This window comes from Amphiura filiformis, chromosome 14 (genome assembly GCF_039555335.1).
Source record: "Amphiura filiformis chromosome 14, Afil_fr2py, whole genome shotgun sequence".
Taxonomy (NCBI): Eukaryota; Metazoa; Echinodermata; class Ophiuroidea; order Amphilepidida; family Amphiuridae; genus Amphiura; species Amphiura filiformis.
Genome location: NC_092641.1, coordinates 6,063,926 through 6,079,827, shown reverse-complemented (window position 1 = coordinate 6,079,827; position 15,902 = coordinate 6,063,926). Strand labels below are relative to the sequence as shown.

The 15,902-nt window shown below is 35.7% G+C and overlaps 1 protein-coding gene across 1 annotated transcript in view; it reads right to left on the bottom strand.

Annotated features, from left to right (window-relative positions):
* The window catches only part of LOC140169142 (tetratricopeptide repeat protein 12-like), a 48,507-nt gene extending 32,997 nt beyond the window's left edge, over nt 1-15,510 (bottom strand). The window contains exons 1-5 of the mRNA XM_072192400.1: nt 15,170-15,510; nt 10,002-10,153; nt 9,224-9,251; nt 8,114-8,313; nt 6,307-6,499 (exon numbers count right to left, since the gene is read on the bottom strand). Of these exons, the coding sequence (XP_072048501.1) occupies nt 6,307-6,499; nt 8,114-8,313; nt 9,224-9,251; nt 10,002-10,153; nt 15,170-15,230 (634 nt within the window). The 5' untranslated portion in view covers nt 15,231-15,510. The remainder of the gene's footprint in view (nt 1-6,306; nt 6,500-8,113; nt 8,314-9,223; nt 9,252-10,001; nt 10,154-15,169) is intronic.
* Nucleotides 15,511-15,902: the final 392 nt, after the last annotated feature.

Sequence of the window (15,902 nt, the reverse complement as noted above, 5' to 3'; positions counted from 1 at the left end):
AATTTCATGCATGACTCAAAGAACTGGCACATTTACATGCCATCAAATTAAAAAAGCGGTGCATCTGTATAGTAACTGCGACAAACTACTGACATCACTATCTCGAGGAAGCCAAATGGACTATATATAATTAAAGACAGAGATAAGAACAATTTATCGCGTCTGATGTCACTGTCAATTACGATCCTTGATTGGTTTACACAGGTTAATCAGCGCAGAAAGGAAGACCGATCTATCTGGTGCTGATCGGAGAAAAGGAATAGCAGCAAATGGCGAAAAGCAGCTTTTCTAGGCATTGTGGACATGGTGCCTTCACCAAAGAAAGTTTCCTACTATAAATACCTAACTTTTGAGATGGTTTGCATGTCGAAAGGTGCAAAATTAACAATAAGGCGCCCGGTTATAAATCCGCGTTCAGCAAGCCATCATCACGACACTTGTAAACAAACCGTGCTCGAGTTTGATTGACAGGTGACGTCAGACGCGATAAATTGTCTTTATCTTTGTCTTTCATTATAGTTAAAAGTGTTTTTAAGCTGCAAAATAAAAATACAGTAAATTCTGACATTTTGCTACTGTTCTCTCTTTGCCAATAGGTACGTCACAGTGAAAATGCAAATACATGTAGGTTTTTTTTCTGCCTACCAATGACATGGAATTTATACTAAGTTGTTCTATGTAGGCAAACTACCAGTGCCATTCTAACATAGTATTTTACAATACACTGTACATGCACTGTATATTGCTTAATATAGTATTAAGAGTTTTAGAGATCACTTTGTATATAAAATTCTTAAATTGTCTTTTGTACACACTGTACATGTATGTAGGCCTATATAATATTGCTTTGATATTGTATTAAGAATTTTAGAGAATTTAGAGATCATTTTATACATTTGCTTTATAAAAAGTTACCTTTTTCAGAGTCATCATTGAGCAGCAGCCCATGCAACATAGCTTGCGACACCATCACGGCGTCTTCATTCAGCGTAGCGATGTTTTGTTAGCAAAGGTAACTTTTTAAGCAAATGTCAAAAATGTCAGAGTCCAATATCAGTATCCATGCTGCTATAAAATTCTAGACATAGATGTACATAATATTGTTTTTATATTGTATTAAGGGCTGGGGTATGAACGTTTGGACAGTATTTATTTTGGGACATTAGAGCACATCAGACATATCGAATTGCATTCTGAATACGAAGAATGCCATTCTGATATCAAATAATTTTGATTTTTGAAATTGCAATTTAATACACATTTTATGGCAAATCATTAAAAATTGATATTTTTGATATTTAACAGTACTTGAAGTAAACTTTATAAATCTGATGATTTATACTTAAAGTGTATGTAGGTGGGATGAAAAGCCGACGATCAATTGAAAATTTTGACCTTTCGTATTGAAGATATGGATTTTTTCCCAATAACACCAATAAAAATTAGGTCTTTTGGGAAAAAAATCCATATCTTCAATATGAAAGGTCAAAATTTTCAATTGACCGTCGGCTTTTCCTCCCTGCTACATACACTTTAAGAATATATCATTAGATTTATATAATTTACTTCAAGGACTGTTATATATCAAAAATTTGAAAAATATCAATTTTTTATAATTTGTCATAAAATTTGTATTATATTGTGATTTTCAAAAATGAAAATTATTTGATATCAGAAAGACATGCTTCAGTATTCAGAATGCAATTCGATAGGTCTGAGGTGCTCTCATGTCCCAAAAAAATACTGTCGAAACGCAATAAACGCTCATTTTAGATCCCTTAAGAGTTTTCGATATTACTTTGTATGTATAAAATAAATTCTTTGGTATGCATTAATACACTGTACATGTACCGTATTAATTCCAATAAGCGCCCAGGGCGCTTAACAAAGTCATTTTGGGTGGGCGCTTATTTTTTACTTTGTTTACCTAATTTTTTCGTAGGGCGTTTATTAGAGACAAATTTACGTATGTTATAGAAGGGTCCTGAGACATTCTAATAGCTTTTCTGATGCAGAAAATGTATTACAAGTTTACGCAGGACTTGTAGTCCTGCAGCAATTTCACTGTATCGACATCTATCTGTCACTTCAACATAAATGGCACTTGAGCAAATTGAAAATACCCTGGGTGGGCGCTTATTGGGGCATGGGCGCTTATTGGAACGAATACGGTATATTGCTTTAATATTGTAATTTTAGGGATCACTTTGTACGTATAAAATTTCTTTGTTCATGCATAATACACTGTACATGTACATGCATGTATAATATTGCTTTAATATTGTATTTAGATTTTTAGAGATCACTTTGTATATATAAAATTCTTTGGCATGCATTGTAATACACTGTACATGCATGTATCTAATATTGCTTTAATATTGTATTAAGATTTTTAGAGATCACTTTGTATGTATAAACTGCTTTGGTATCCATTGCAATACGTACACTGTACATGCATGTTTAATATTGCCTTTTGTTGTAAGAGTTTTAGATACCACTTTGTATGCATTTGCAATAAGGCACATAGGATATAACAGTGAAGGGCTTACCCTACAATGAAAGCCTAAATGAAAAAGAAAATCACTATTTGTGAGATAGGCAATTCAATACTAAATGCTAATTTATAATACAACATATACTGTAAAACACTTTCATTTCACAGCAACTTAATTTGGCGAATTGGCAAGAATTAAGGCCAACAAAAAAAAAAGGTTCGTCTCAAAGCTCGCGCGCACATTTGGAAAAAAATAAATGCAGAATTTTTTTATTTCAAATTTTTATTTTATTTTAGTTTTTCCAGAAAAATTCGCGAAAATCAGATTTTTTTCTCCAAATACCATGAAAAAAGTCGGAAAAAAAAAAAAAAAAAAAAAAAATCGCATTTCGCATTTGTTTTCAAACCACTCGTGAGCTTTGAGACAAACCGTTATTTTTTTTTTGCCTAACATGTCTGGTAACCTCCCTGTGTCGAGTTGTCATGTTTTACTGGGAGGAATATTCATCACCATGTGTTCATTCATTTGAAATTCTTGCTGTAATTCATTTAGGGGCGAGTTTCCCGACAGGAGTCTTATTAAGCCGTAGTCTTAAGGTGGCCTTGAGGCTACTAAGCCTAGTCCGCTCTCGAAGCCCGAGTCTTAACTCTAGCCGGATTTCTTCAACGCAAATTCAACCAAGTCTTAGTGGCCTTGTAGGCTTAACGCTTGACAACCTCGTCCCTTTCAACCAGCGACTTAATTGTATAGGCTGTTGGCGGTAGGATGTACATAAGCTGTGGTCCTCACGGTTTACCGTACTAACAAGGTTGCCGTCTCATTATTGCAATGTTCCCGGCGCAAAGACTAGCCTGGACCAGCGGTCTTGTGCTTGGGCTTATACCGTACACAACTTGATGCAAGAATATTGTGTCTGTTTTTGTGTCTTTTATGTATTATTTTATTTCCACTTGACTTTTTATGAGTCCAACTTGTATGAATGATACGTCTATGCTTAAATACTCGTGATTTTTTCTTTGCATCCCAAAATGGGTAAAACTGTAAGCCTAATGGAAAGGAATCTGTGATTCCCCTAAAAAGGAAAGCAACCAAAGTGCTATCTACTGCTGTTGGTATAATATTTATAATTATTTTAGTAGAAGATATAGCAATATTATATGCATCTTATCCGTAAATTCAGTTTTAATACTGCATGCATTATTGTTTCGTGTCAAATATTTACTATATCTTTACCAATTTTGTCCTTCTTCTATTGTATTAAGGGAAGGGGTATGAACGTTTGGACAGTATTTATTGTGGGACATTAGAGCACATCAGACATATCGAATTGCATTCTGAATACGAAGAATGTCCTTCTGATATCAAATAATTTTGATATTTTGAAATTCGCAATGTAATACACATTTTATGGCACATCATTAAAAATTGATATTTTTGATATTTAACTGTACTCGAAGTAATCTTTATAAATCTGATGATGTATACTTAAAGTGTGTGTAGGTGGGATGAAAAGCCGACGATCATTTGAAAATTTTGACCTTTCGTATTGAAGATATGGAATTTTTTTCCCAAAACACCAAAATAAATTAGGTCTTTTTGGGAAAAAAATCCATATCTTCAATATAAAAGGTCAAAATTTTCAATTGATCGTCGGCTTTTCCTCCCAGCTACATACACTTTAAGAATATATCATTAGATTTATAAAATTACTTCGAGGACTGTTATATATCAATATGTGAAAAATATCATATTTTAATAATTTGTCATAAAATTTGTATTATATCGTGAATTTCAAAAAAATGAAAATTATTTGATATCAGAAAGACATGCTTCAGTATTCAGAATGCAATTCGACACGATCAGAGGGGCTCTCATGTCCCACAAAAATACTGTCGAAACGCCATAAACGCTCATTCTAGATCCCTTAAATTGATGTCCAACCTGGTATAATATAGGCACTCCAAAACAATATTGTAATAGGCCTACTTATGAAAAGTACGAGTATCAAACTATTAAGGCTTGGATAGAGACAGGTGATGATGATGATGATGATGATGATGATGATGATGATGATGATGATGATGATGATGATGATGATGATGATGATGATGATGATGATGATGATGATGATGATGATGATGATGATGATGATGATGATGATGATGATGATGATGATGATGAATTTTTTTTAAATTATATTCGTTGTTAAAAAAACCCTCATTCAAAATGAGTAGGCCTAGGTCTTATGATAGCAACAGCTACTTAAAAAAATTCAACTAACTCAAATGAACACTAAAATAAAATGCTGAAATGTAAAACTAAATCGAACAATTACTTACCCACAGTGGCGTAACTAGACACTTTCATTTGGGGGTGGGGTGGGGGAAAGCGGGTGCAAACATAATAAATGAAGGGCAGGCATCGTTCATGCTGTTTGGGTTTGTAAGCGGTGGAGTGGATCAGAGGAGTTATGGGATCTGCTTGGAATGTGTCCCCGGAACATTGGCATAGATTTCTTTTTGACATGGGGGGAGGGGGGGGGGAGGAGGTGGGATTGAAAAAAAAATAATGGTACAAATGCCATATTTAAGCTATTAAAGCTGGTGACATAGATGCCAATGGTACAAAAGTGGGATAAATGCAATTTATTTAACCTTAAAAATTGAGTTTTTAAGGTTAAAATGACCAAATATGAGGTTAATTAATAACTCTCAGAAGTACAAGTAGGCCTAATTTACCTTTTTTTCAGGGGGGCAAGAGCTCCCGCTTCCCCCTAGTTACTGCCGACTTCTTACTCATGTTAATTGAAAGACCGTCAAAAATATGAAAGATAGACTTTGCGTTACAATTTAAATAAGTTGTAAATTGAAATAGACCAAGGCTTACGACCTAAGACCTGCTCTGAGGCAGGGCCAAGAAAAGCCACTGTAAGCCTGGCCTACCAGGCTTGCGTGAGACTACTGCTACAGAAGACTGATTTGAGAAATGCAAATTTTACTGAAGCCTGGGGCTAATCCTACAAGCCTGGCCCACGGGCTAACGGAAGCCTCGAGGCTATGGTAGCCGTGCTTCGGGAAATACGTTTTCAGTTAAGCCTGGTCTTACGACCTCTTAAGCCTTGAGGCTAGACAAGCCAATTGATAAGCCACCCGTCGAGAAATTCGCCCTTAGAGGCTTTTTAAGGGCTCTGGTAACAATGTTTGCACAGTATTTTTTGAGGGACATGAAAGCACATCAGACATATCAAATTGTATTCTGAATATGAGGAATGGCCATCTGATATCAAATAATTTTTGATATTGGTGACATAGTACAAATTTTATGGCAAATTATTAAAAATTGATATTTTTTTTTATTTTTCATATCTAACAGTCCTTGATGTAAAATTTATAAATCTAATGATATGTACTTTTAAAGTGTATGTAGCTGGGCGGAAAAGCTGACGTTCATTTGATAATTTTGACATTTTGTATTGAAGATACACATTTTTTCCGAAAAGACAAAAAATATTTCAGGTGTTTTGGTGAAAAAAATCTAGATCTTCAATACGAAAGATCAAAATTTTTAAATGAACGTCGGCTTTTCCTTTCAGCTACATACACTTTAAGTAAATATCATTAGCTTTATCAATTTTAAATTAAAATTGCATTAAAATTATATCGAGAAAATCAAAACAAATTATTTGATATCAGAAGGACATTCTTCATATTCAGAATGTAATTCGACATGTCTGATGTGCTCTCATGTCCCACAAAAATACTGTGCAAACATTGTTACCAGAGCCCTTAACAGCTAATAATATATAACATACCATTTACAATTTTCCCTTGTTTAGGATCAAATGTCAGTATCTCCTCATAACTGTTGATAGCCTCTTCATACTTCCCCTGTCCGACATATGCCTTTCCTTGGTGGATGTATGCTTTCACTGTCTTGGGTCCCAAGAACATTGCAGCTTCACAATCTTTTAAGGCGTTGTCATAGTCTCCAAGTCTGTTGTATGCCTGTATATTGGAGGTATATTGAAAACATATTAATAAATTCTTGTTTATTCAAGGGTTAATGCAGAGATTTTACATAAAACATTGGTCTAATTATATATGTGCCAGACAGAATTTCAGAGATCCATCACAGGCCAACAAATATGTAAAATTTTCTAAATTCATTTAAAAATGATTGATAAATTGAGAGATAATATAGAAACCATCACCAAAATATGAAGAAAACTAAAATGTTGAGTCCGGCTTTGGGATAATGTTCTAATAGATTCACACAACATTCCTTATATGCCTGGGCATACCAAACCAAGATATGTCTCTCGTGACATGGAAACGCAGCTTTTTCATTGAGGGATTAGTTACTATACCATTTTTTACACTGATGTGGCACAGACGTCAACGTATTGAGGCAGCTGTTTCGCTTAGGGCTCATATTGAAATTCCCTTACACAGGAAGGTGTGCGCCAACCTGCAGCTTTCCTGTGCTAGCCTTCTTTTGTTAAAATCCTGGGCAGGGTGTATCACTGATGCATATAATCCATCCCTTTTATGACCGAGCTTTCCTGAGGCGCACGCTTAGCGAGGGGAATCCTGCCTTCTATCTGTGTGAAAACGTGGTAGGGTATTTCAATATGAGCCCTTACACATCTTTGCGTGTCTTAAAGAGCATGCCTGTATATGCAGGCACTTTGAGTGAACGCTAGCAATTTCAATCTGCGCCAAATGAAATGCACACTGACATCACTGCCACATCAGGGTGGAAAATGCCAATGGTATAGACCACTTGACATCATTGTTTATCAACAAATGCGAGGGATTGGTCTAGCGATATGCTCGAACGAACCGCTTCATTTGGCAAAACAGGATAATATGTTTTTAATCCCGAAAAATTATTGCTGTGTTTTTCTGGAATAGGGAGCAGGGCTATAATAATTCTTACCTGTGCTCTATTAGTATACAACACCACCATATCTTTGAGATGATTCATCCCTTCTGTATAATGCTTACCTGTGCTCTATTAGTATACAACACCACCATATCTTTGAGATGATTCATCCCTTCTGTATAATGCTTACCTGTGCTCTATTAGTATACAACACCACCATATCTTTGAGATGATTCATCCCTTCTGTATAATGCTTACCTGTGCTCTATTAGTATACAACACCACCATATCTTTGAGATGATTCATCCCTTCTGTATAATGCTTACCTGTGCTCTATTAGTATACAACACCACCATATCTTTGAGATGATTCATCCCTTCTGTATAATGCTTACCTGTGCTCTATTAGTATACAACACCACCATATCTTTGAGATGATTCATCCCTTCTGTATAATGCTTACCTGTGCTCTATTAGTATACAACACCACCATATCTTTGAGATGATTCATCCCTTCTGTATAATGCTTACCTGTGCTCTATTAGTATACAACACTACCATATCTTTGAGATGATTCATCCCTTCTGTATAATGCTTACCTGTGCTCTATTAGTATACAACACTACCATATCTTTGAGATGATTCATCCCTTCTGTATAATGCTTACCTGTGCTCTATTAGTATACAACACTACCATATCTTTGAGATGATTCATCCCTTCTGTATAATGCTTACCTGTGCTCTATTAGTATACAACACTACCATATCTTTGAGATGATTCATCCCTTCTGTATAATGTTCTATAGCCATTTGATAATTCCCTGCTTTGAATTGATCATTGCCTTTCTCCTTCCAAACCATTGCCACTTTCCCTCGTTCCTTGCGTTTTCTAGCTCTATCTGCTGCATCAGCTTCAAGGGACCGCAAAAATCCAGCTGTGAAGAAGGCAAGAACCACAAGACCACAATTAAGCTATGGATTCTATAACTAATGCGTACAGTGCAAGCTCTTTTATCCAGTCCTCTCTTGTGACTTGTGGGCCATTTGATATTGACAAGGGGGTATCATAAGTCAACATGGACTTTCAAAAAGTACCCTAAAATGTTTAAGGCTAGCAATTATTTTAAACTGTTGCAATTTGGTAGTTCACAGTATCTTGCGAATGGTAGTGAGCTTTGGCAAAAATTGCATTGATCATTTCATAGCAAGTGTAAGGAAGAATTCAAATATCACAGAAATACTTTTGTAGGTCCTGTGGTTCTTGAGTTATGTTGTAAAGAGGGCTGAAACAACAACACTTTTGTAAAACATATATATACTCATAACAACAATTTATCAACCAAGTTTTCAAAGAATATGAGTTGTGGAATGAACTTTTGCAAAACTTCAAAGTGTTATTTTTCAATAATGTATTGATTTAGATAATGAAGATCTTTTTTTTTTGGCTGGTATGACCAACAATACATCATGTACCCTTAAGCATTTAACTGAAAATACACCCCTAAACGTGTGATTTCCATACATGTACCCTAAACAAGTATTGGCATTTGGCATGAGGCAAAAAAAAGTTGTTTGATTGTCCTCATCCGACGGACCCTAATCTGAAAAATTGTTTTGTTTTGTTTTTGTTTTACTGTGTAAAAGTACACTTCTAAATTCTAAATTTGACTTTCATTGCCAGTTAGAACTAACTACAGGATTAGGATTGAGCTATGTTTCATTTGGCAAAAATAGGATAATATTTTTTTAATCCAAAAAATATATTTTTCTGGAATGGGGAGTAGGTACAAATTCTAACGATTCTAATGAACTAATAAATGAACAAAGAAGCAACAAATACTGTACCTTGATCTTCAGGAATGTTGTCTGGAAGCTGAAGTGAAAGGACAGAATTGAACACTATTAGTATGTGCATAGCACAATTTTGTCCAAATAATGTGAATAATAATAATACAGAGATCCATCGATGACCAAAAAAACTGAAAATTTTTCTGAAATCGCTTAAAATGTTTTAAATCATTTGAGATCACATCCCCTATTGTGGAATTCCTTATGCACAGGCATAAAAAAATTACAGATTTGTCTCTTTTGATTGTCCATTGTATATAATGTTACCCAAATTACAAACAAAATCGCCATTCAAGGAGTTGATACAAGAAGGTCCCATCTGCAATAGCTGCCAGGTGTCATACATGAAACTCATGTGTACAATATAGAATGCAGAAACTGTCAAATATCTATATGGCAGCTAATCGCTATTGCAGATAGGGCCTTCTTGCATACTATTAAAGTTTGTTCCGCTTATACATGTAATTGGTGAAAATTATTCGCCTTTGGTTACTGCATGCATTAATTAAGTCCCAACTCAGGCTCGCGTAAATTCACATTTATAAGCGTGCGCCAGCCACCAGTCACTCATTACGCAATGCACAACTTGCGTAAGCACTGCGCCCAACTGCGTGCACACCATTCTATTAATATAAGGAGTTGTTATTGTTATGAGTCTTTTTTTTTCAACTTGTTTTTTAAAAGCCAAACAAACTTTACTAATCGCTCAATTTAATTCCAAAATGTTTGTGAAGCCAACTTCCTCAATGTTTCAGAACTAAGATTTCATATTCACCTTACTACCATGACTGCTAGTTGTGTTAATAAGTGTCCTATCATGTTTGGACTTCTCCTGTCCTCCAGTTTCCTTCAATAACTTGTTGGCTGTATCCAAAGATTCTTGCTGTTTGGTTTCATCACCTGAGTTGAATCCTTTGACAACTGATTCTGAAAAAAAAAAGCAAGATAAGCATTCAATGGGAGATTGGGAGTCTGAAATGGTACTTTATGTTAATTATCATGATTATAGGCTTGGCAAATAAATCTTTTTTTAAGGGGGCGCTGACTATTTATTGGATTATGAATTTTGAGGTGTATGTCCAAGTTGGATGCATTGCAAGATAACCAAAAAACAAACAATGGCATAGCTAAGGGTTGTGGAGCCTGGGAAGTTGCCTCCCTTTATTAGCTACAATGTGACAAGTACCCGTCATTTTCACCAAAACTACCTACAAATACATGTATCCAAATGTTGACCCTGAAAACACAAACCAGATCTCTGCACTTTTTAGGGGGGGTAAGTCAGTTCAAATAACTATTGCTATAGCCTTGATCTGATAGTATGGTCTTGTTTGAATTGATCGAGTTCACAGAACAAATTCACAGAACTATCAACTATCCAAGTATTATACTGATGCATATTCATACGTAGCAGTAAACGTAAATTGGAAGCAATTTAAGGCCAGAGTAATGGAAGACACATTCGTCCACGACCGAATTTGAGATTTTTTGATATTTATCAACACTAAGATGTATTCTTTCACTTGAAACTGATAAAATACAACTTGCTAATATTTATTCGTATTTTTGCTTGATTTATTTCACTCTTTTCAACTCTAAAAAGTCACATGGCTCAAGACAGCTTAGTAAATTGGCGGAAATAATGAGTCAGAAATGCGCGAATGCGAAAAGATTGTAATTACTGGCAGACGATTCGCGGCGTGTGACGTGGCGCAACTCTACGCCAGATATCCAACGCAGTCAAGGCGATTCGGTATGTTGTTAACGCCAGCAAATGTGGTGTAAACAAACAGTCAAAATGCCACTTAGATTTTTTAATTATTTTGAATTTTGGCGCACTGAAAGTAGAGATTATAGATTCATTGGTGCAAAAGATGCATATTTAGACCATGCACCAGATACAGCTTTTACAAGTGTGAAAGTCTTACCGCTTTTAAAATTTAAGGACGTTTTGTGCATAATTTTGACATTTTTTACTAAAACGTCGATTTCTCAGAGTTCACTTTTGACAATATTATGCGATTTTTGTGACAAGATAACTCGAAAAATATGCAAGCAAAGGGTAAACTTTTGCACTATCCTTTAGAGTACATCAAAGTCTAGGGAAGGTTTTTCATTTTTTCAAAATATTTGTTTTAAACAAAAATATACACCATTATGTGCAATTTTAGCTTAATAGAGTGACAAAATGGTTTTTTCACATGTTTTTCAATATTTCAAAAAAGAGACAAATTTCAAAAAAAAATAAAAAACCTTCCCTAAGTTCATGTCTCTTCTTCATGAAAAGCTAACTGAATTTTTTTTTACTCGAACAGATTTTTTTCTAAGTTGTCACAAAAAATTGGGGTAAAAAGTGAATTTTTGTGATTTTTTCAAAAACTTGAGATTTTTGAACAAATCTGACGTCACCATGGGATTCCTTGACTCATTTCCTTTCCAAAAATGTATAGTTTTATATACTTTGGACATACAATTCAGAAATAATGAAGCTCGAAAAGGTCCATGTTCTCTCCCATTACTCTGCCCTTAAGACTTCTTTGCTACTCAAATTTGGGAGCGCTTTCACCAGGTCAAAAGGTGTCTTCAGCCGATGTTATTGCTCTGAAGATTTGTTGTTGCTAGTGATGTTATTGGAACACCTCCGATGACGTAGATGACATCCACTATAGCAATATTACTTCCACTGAAGACGCAAGTTGACCCAGTGAAAGCGCTCCGGTGAGTAAAATTTGAGTAGCGTAGAAGTCTTGAATTGCTTCCTGGCCGTGCGTTTTGAGTTGGGCCAGTAAATAGGTGGAGATGTTACATGCGCGCGACATTTTAGGGTTCATCTTTTGAAAATTCTCAGTTAATATGCAGCCTATGTAGTTAAATTTGGTGTCAAATTAAAGCTTGTGATGAGACCAATACAGTAAACCTTTAAAAAGTTGTAAAAAGTTATTAACATTTGAATAATTTGCATCTAATTAGCATAATGTGCGGGGTGGAGGAGGATCAGGAGGAGGAGGATCAGGAGGAGCAAATTTAATAAAAGTGACCCCCAGGGGTCATATGATGCAAGAGGTCCATTTCTTTTTTCATATTTTTACAATTCACTTTAAAGTGCATACTATAACACCATACAATCATATTCCAGGTAATTTAATTTGCTTTGAGAACCAATTTTGCATATTTTATTTTCCGTTCGGGTTACACATTGAAGTCAATAGGAAAATGTGCCTTGAAAGAGGCTGGCGCAAAATCATTTTAATTTTATTGAACCCTATGATGTTATATGTATTTAAAGCTCTGACTGAGAGGAATTCTATTATGGAACTTTTAAAATATATGTGGGGTGAAGCTAACTTTTTTTTTTACTTTGTCAAATTTTACATTTTTTTCCTAAAATATTTGGTATTTTCAGTTTCATAACTCTTTAGTGTTACACCCTGTGTCATTTTAAAGTGCATTTTTGGATTCCTTGGTTCATTTGCAGCCAGAAAATGTATACTTTTATATATGCTAGGTATAATATGTGAAAGATATTCATATTCTAAATGAAAAAGATGCAATTTTCATGTCGCGAAAACACGTAACGCATTACGGTACCGGCCCAACTCAAAACGCATGGCCTCCTATCCAAGTATTATTTTTAGATTCTCTTTGGCATTAATTTTGCCTGTTCAAGGAACAAACTTCCTGTCCAAAATGACGAAGTGGACGGGTGGCTGGCTATATTTATCATTGACAAGGATACAGAATGGCACAGGTCTGCCCCCCCCCCCCCCTTCCAGAAAAACCATGAACATAGAATGAGGCCTAGGGGGCGTATCTATGAAGTATGATGAGCAATGTCGACTCCCCGCCGGTCGACTCAATGCGTCCAAACACTGACACTGACTGTACCGGCATGACCAGTGCAGTGTCGACACACTGCATTATAAATTATATTTTTTCCAGGCAACTTAATACTCCGTTGGTGAGCGACGGGCGATGGGTATTTCACCGAACGCAAGAAAAGGAGTCCTACCGGTATCTGATTGGCTAGAAATCGATCGCTAGATCGCTCAGTGGTGAAGTACAAACTCAAAATGTAGAGATGTATTCAATTCTATTTAAATCAATATTCTATTATTGAGGCAGATAAAGAAAGTTGCATATAGTGTTTCGATATGTGCATTGTATTATAGACTTGTGATTTAATATTCTATGTGGATCTGAGCTGAATGTTCCTTTTAATGATTGTAATTCTCAAACAGCACAATACGCAGAACGTATTGCAGCGTAAGCCACACTTACTCAAACAGTTGAATATATCGCATTTTTTTACGATTACACTGAAAATGCAGTAAAATATATCCACAGCAAAACAAAACCTGGGTTTTACCCAGTGCTGTACAGTGCGACTATTTTAGGCGCATTGGCGACTAGATTTTTTCTGATGGCGACTAAATATTCAATCCCTGGCACCAATGTGGCGACCAACTGTTGAAGCTTTTAATCGCCAGCAAATGCAAAACATGTACGGTACATGTAATTGCATTCAAGAGTACGAATGTATTAGAAACTATGAATATGCATTTATCATGATGTCTCAATGGGGACTTCCTGGGAAACATACAGGCCTACACTGTACATGCTGTGTATGAAGTATGTAGCGTTCAATGGAATATGTAGTACAGCAGCTATGAACATTCAACGCATGTGGCTGTTCAGTTGGCACCAGACAGGGTCTAATTCTGCATAAAACCGGGCAACTTTATTTCTATAGATCTGCTGCGCATTCAAATTGCATTGTATTGCATCGTAATTTCATTTGTGTCTATGCTAATTATGTTTACACAACATGAACTCACGTGTTTTCAAGCAAATTCGCCGATAATAGGTGATCAAAAGCGATCGGAATGTTACAAAAGTACAGATCGCATTCAGCTTACTTCATATGAGATGATCTTTGAAAAAATACGGCATAATTTGTCTTGGTGTTTGTGGAATGCCATGCAGTAAAATATTATACGTTGCAGCAATTCATGATTGACAACTAACAATCGGCGTGTCCTTCGTATCCTCCACTGTCAATTTCTTATCCACTCACTAATCCTCACAAAAGCTTTGTGTTGATTACGAACGGTGGAGGCAAATTGCAATAAGTACCATGAAATAATGAGTAGGGCGGGCTCCGAGGCGGGTTTCTTTTTCATCTTACGTAACAGTATTGTTCTCCAAAAAAACCCGGAAGCTTGTCGTTTGGAGCTCTAGCTGAAATACAGCAAGATAATGTAAGATAGTAAATGTAAACCTGTATTTTAGCTAGAGTATCTCGAGCTAGTTGGCACCTCAGATTTTTTACCTGGGAGCAAAATTTGGGTGCCTAAATTTATAAAGTTAGGAGCCATTGGCTCCTCAATCAGTTTTTGCACCGTACAGCACTGGTTTTACCTGCCAACAAATCAAATTTTCTTGTAAAAAAAATGTAATGGCAACATCATATGGGATGAAATGGGGTACTGAGCATGCGCAAATTGTAAAAACGTGTAGAATATCTGTGACTGTGCTGTGTTATCTCATCATATCGTGTAAATGGTATGCTTTAGCCTGAGTCGCTCGGCCTATCTCGAACAAAATCCCCATGAGTACAAAAATGAGTAGTTGTTGAAAAATGAGAGGACTCAATTTTTCACGAAGATTATCATGATTATTAATATTATAGGGATGATGATGCCGGCTGTATGGTGTCAGTTAGAGGCACAGGCATGGAATATTCCAATCTATAAGTATTATTAATCTATATTAAGTATTATATTTTATCATGCACTGCACAATGTCAATGAATCTGGCAATGCTTGCTAACAAAACATGGCTAGTGCAGAATTCAACAGCTATGGCATGCATTGACAAAAAAAAAGATTGATGCATGCAAATAATGTTCATTCCCTACGTCAGCTCTACAGTGTAAACCCTTACCGATCTCATCTACACGTTGTAAGAAATCATTTAAATCCAATTTATCATCACCGCTTGCCATTTTTACTGTCTATACCTGAGAAAAAAGTACTTTTATGTTTTTCTGGAGAGTTTTCTTCAGCGTCTTCTGCTTGACAACAAAACCGGAAGTTGATCAATTAACGAGGTCATTCAGGTCACTGATTTATCAACAACTTTTTTTCGACGACGAGTTTTTGTGTTTTGTTTTAAATTCTTTTTTTATTCATTCAGCAAATTAATTTCAATATTTTACACAAATTACATAATAGGAGGAATAATTGTAAACACATTTGAAAGCCTCGAAATGGTTAAATTGGTCAAGATGTGATGTTATGATTTTAAGCTTACCCGGATATTATTAAAACTTAAGTCTTATATACTCTTAAGCTTACCTGCCTGCCACCTTCATGAACTTTCACTTTTCCAACTCTACAAATTGCAGCCATGTCAGGCAGAGTAACAAGAACATCAGTGGCAAAGCAGAGAGAAGACTCAGATGAGATAGTCCAAACACAGGTTAAGAAGAAAGAGAGTCGCTGTGGAGGCAGTGAAACTAAAAAACAGAAATAAAGAAAGGTCGCACTCGCAACGAGAAAAATCATGTTGGCAAAAAATTGGTGCCTCGAAAGCGAAAACAGAAATCCTGTAAGCTCACAGCAAGTTCTGACTCAAATTCTAGTGACCTTGGTCCTAGCAAAACAGGTGCTTCAGT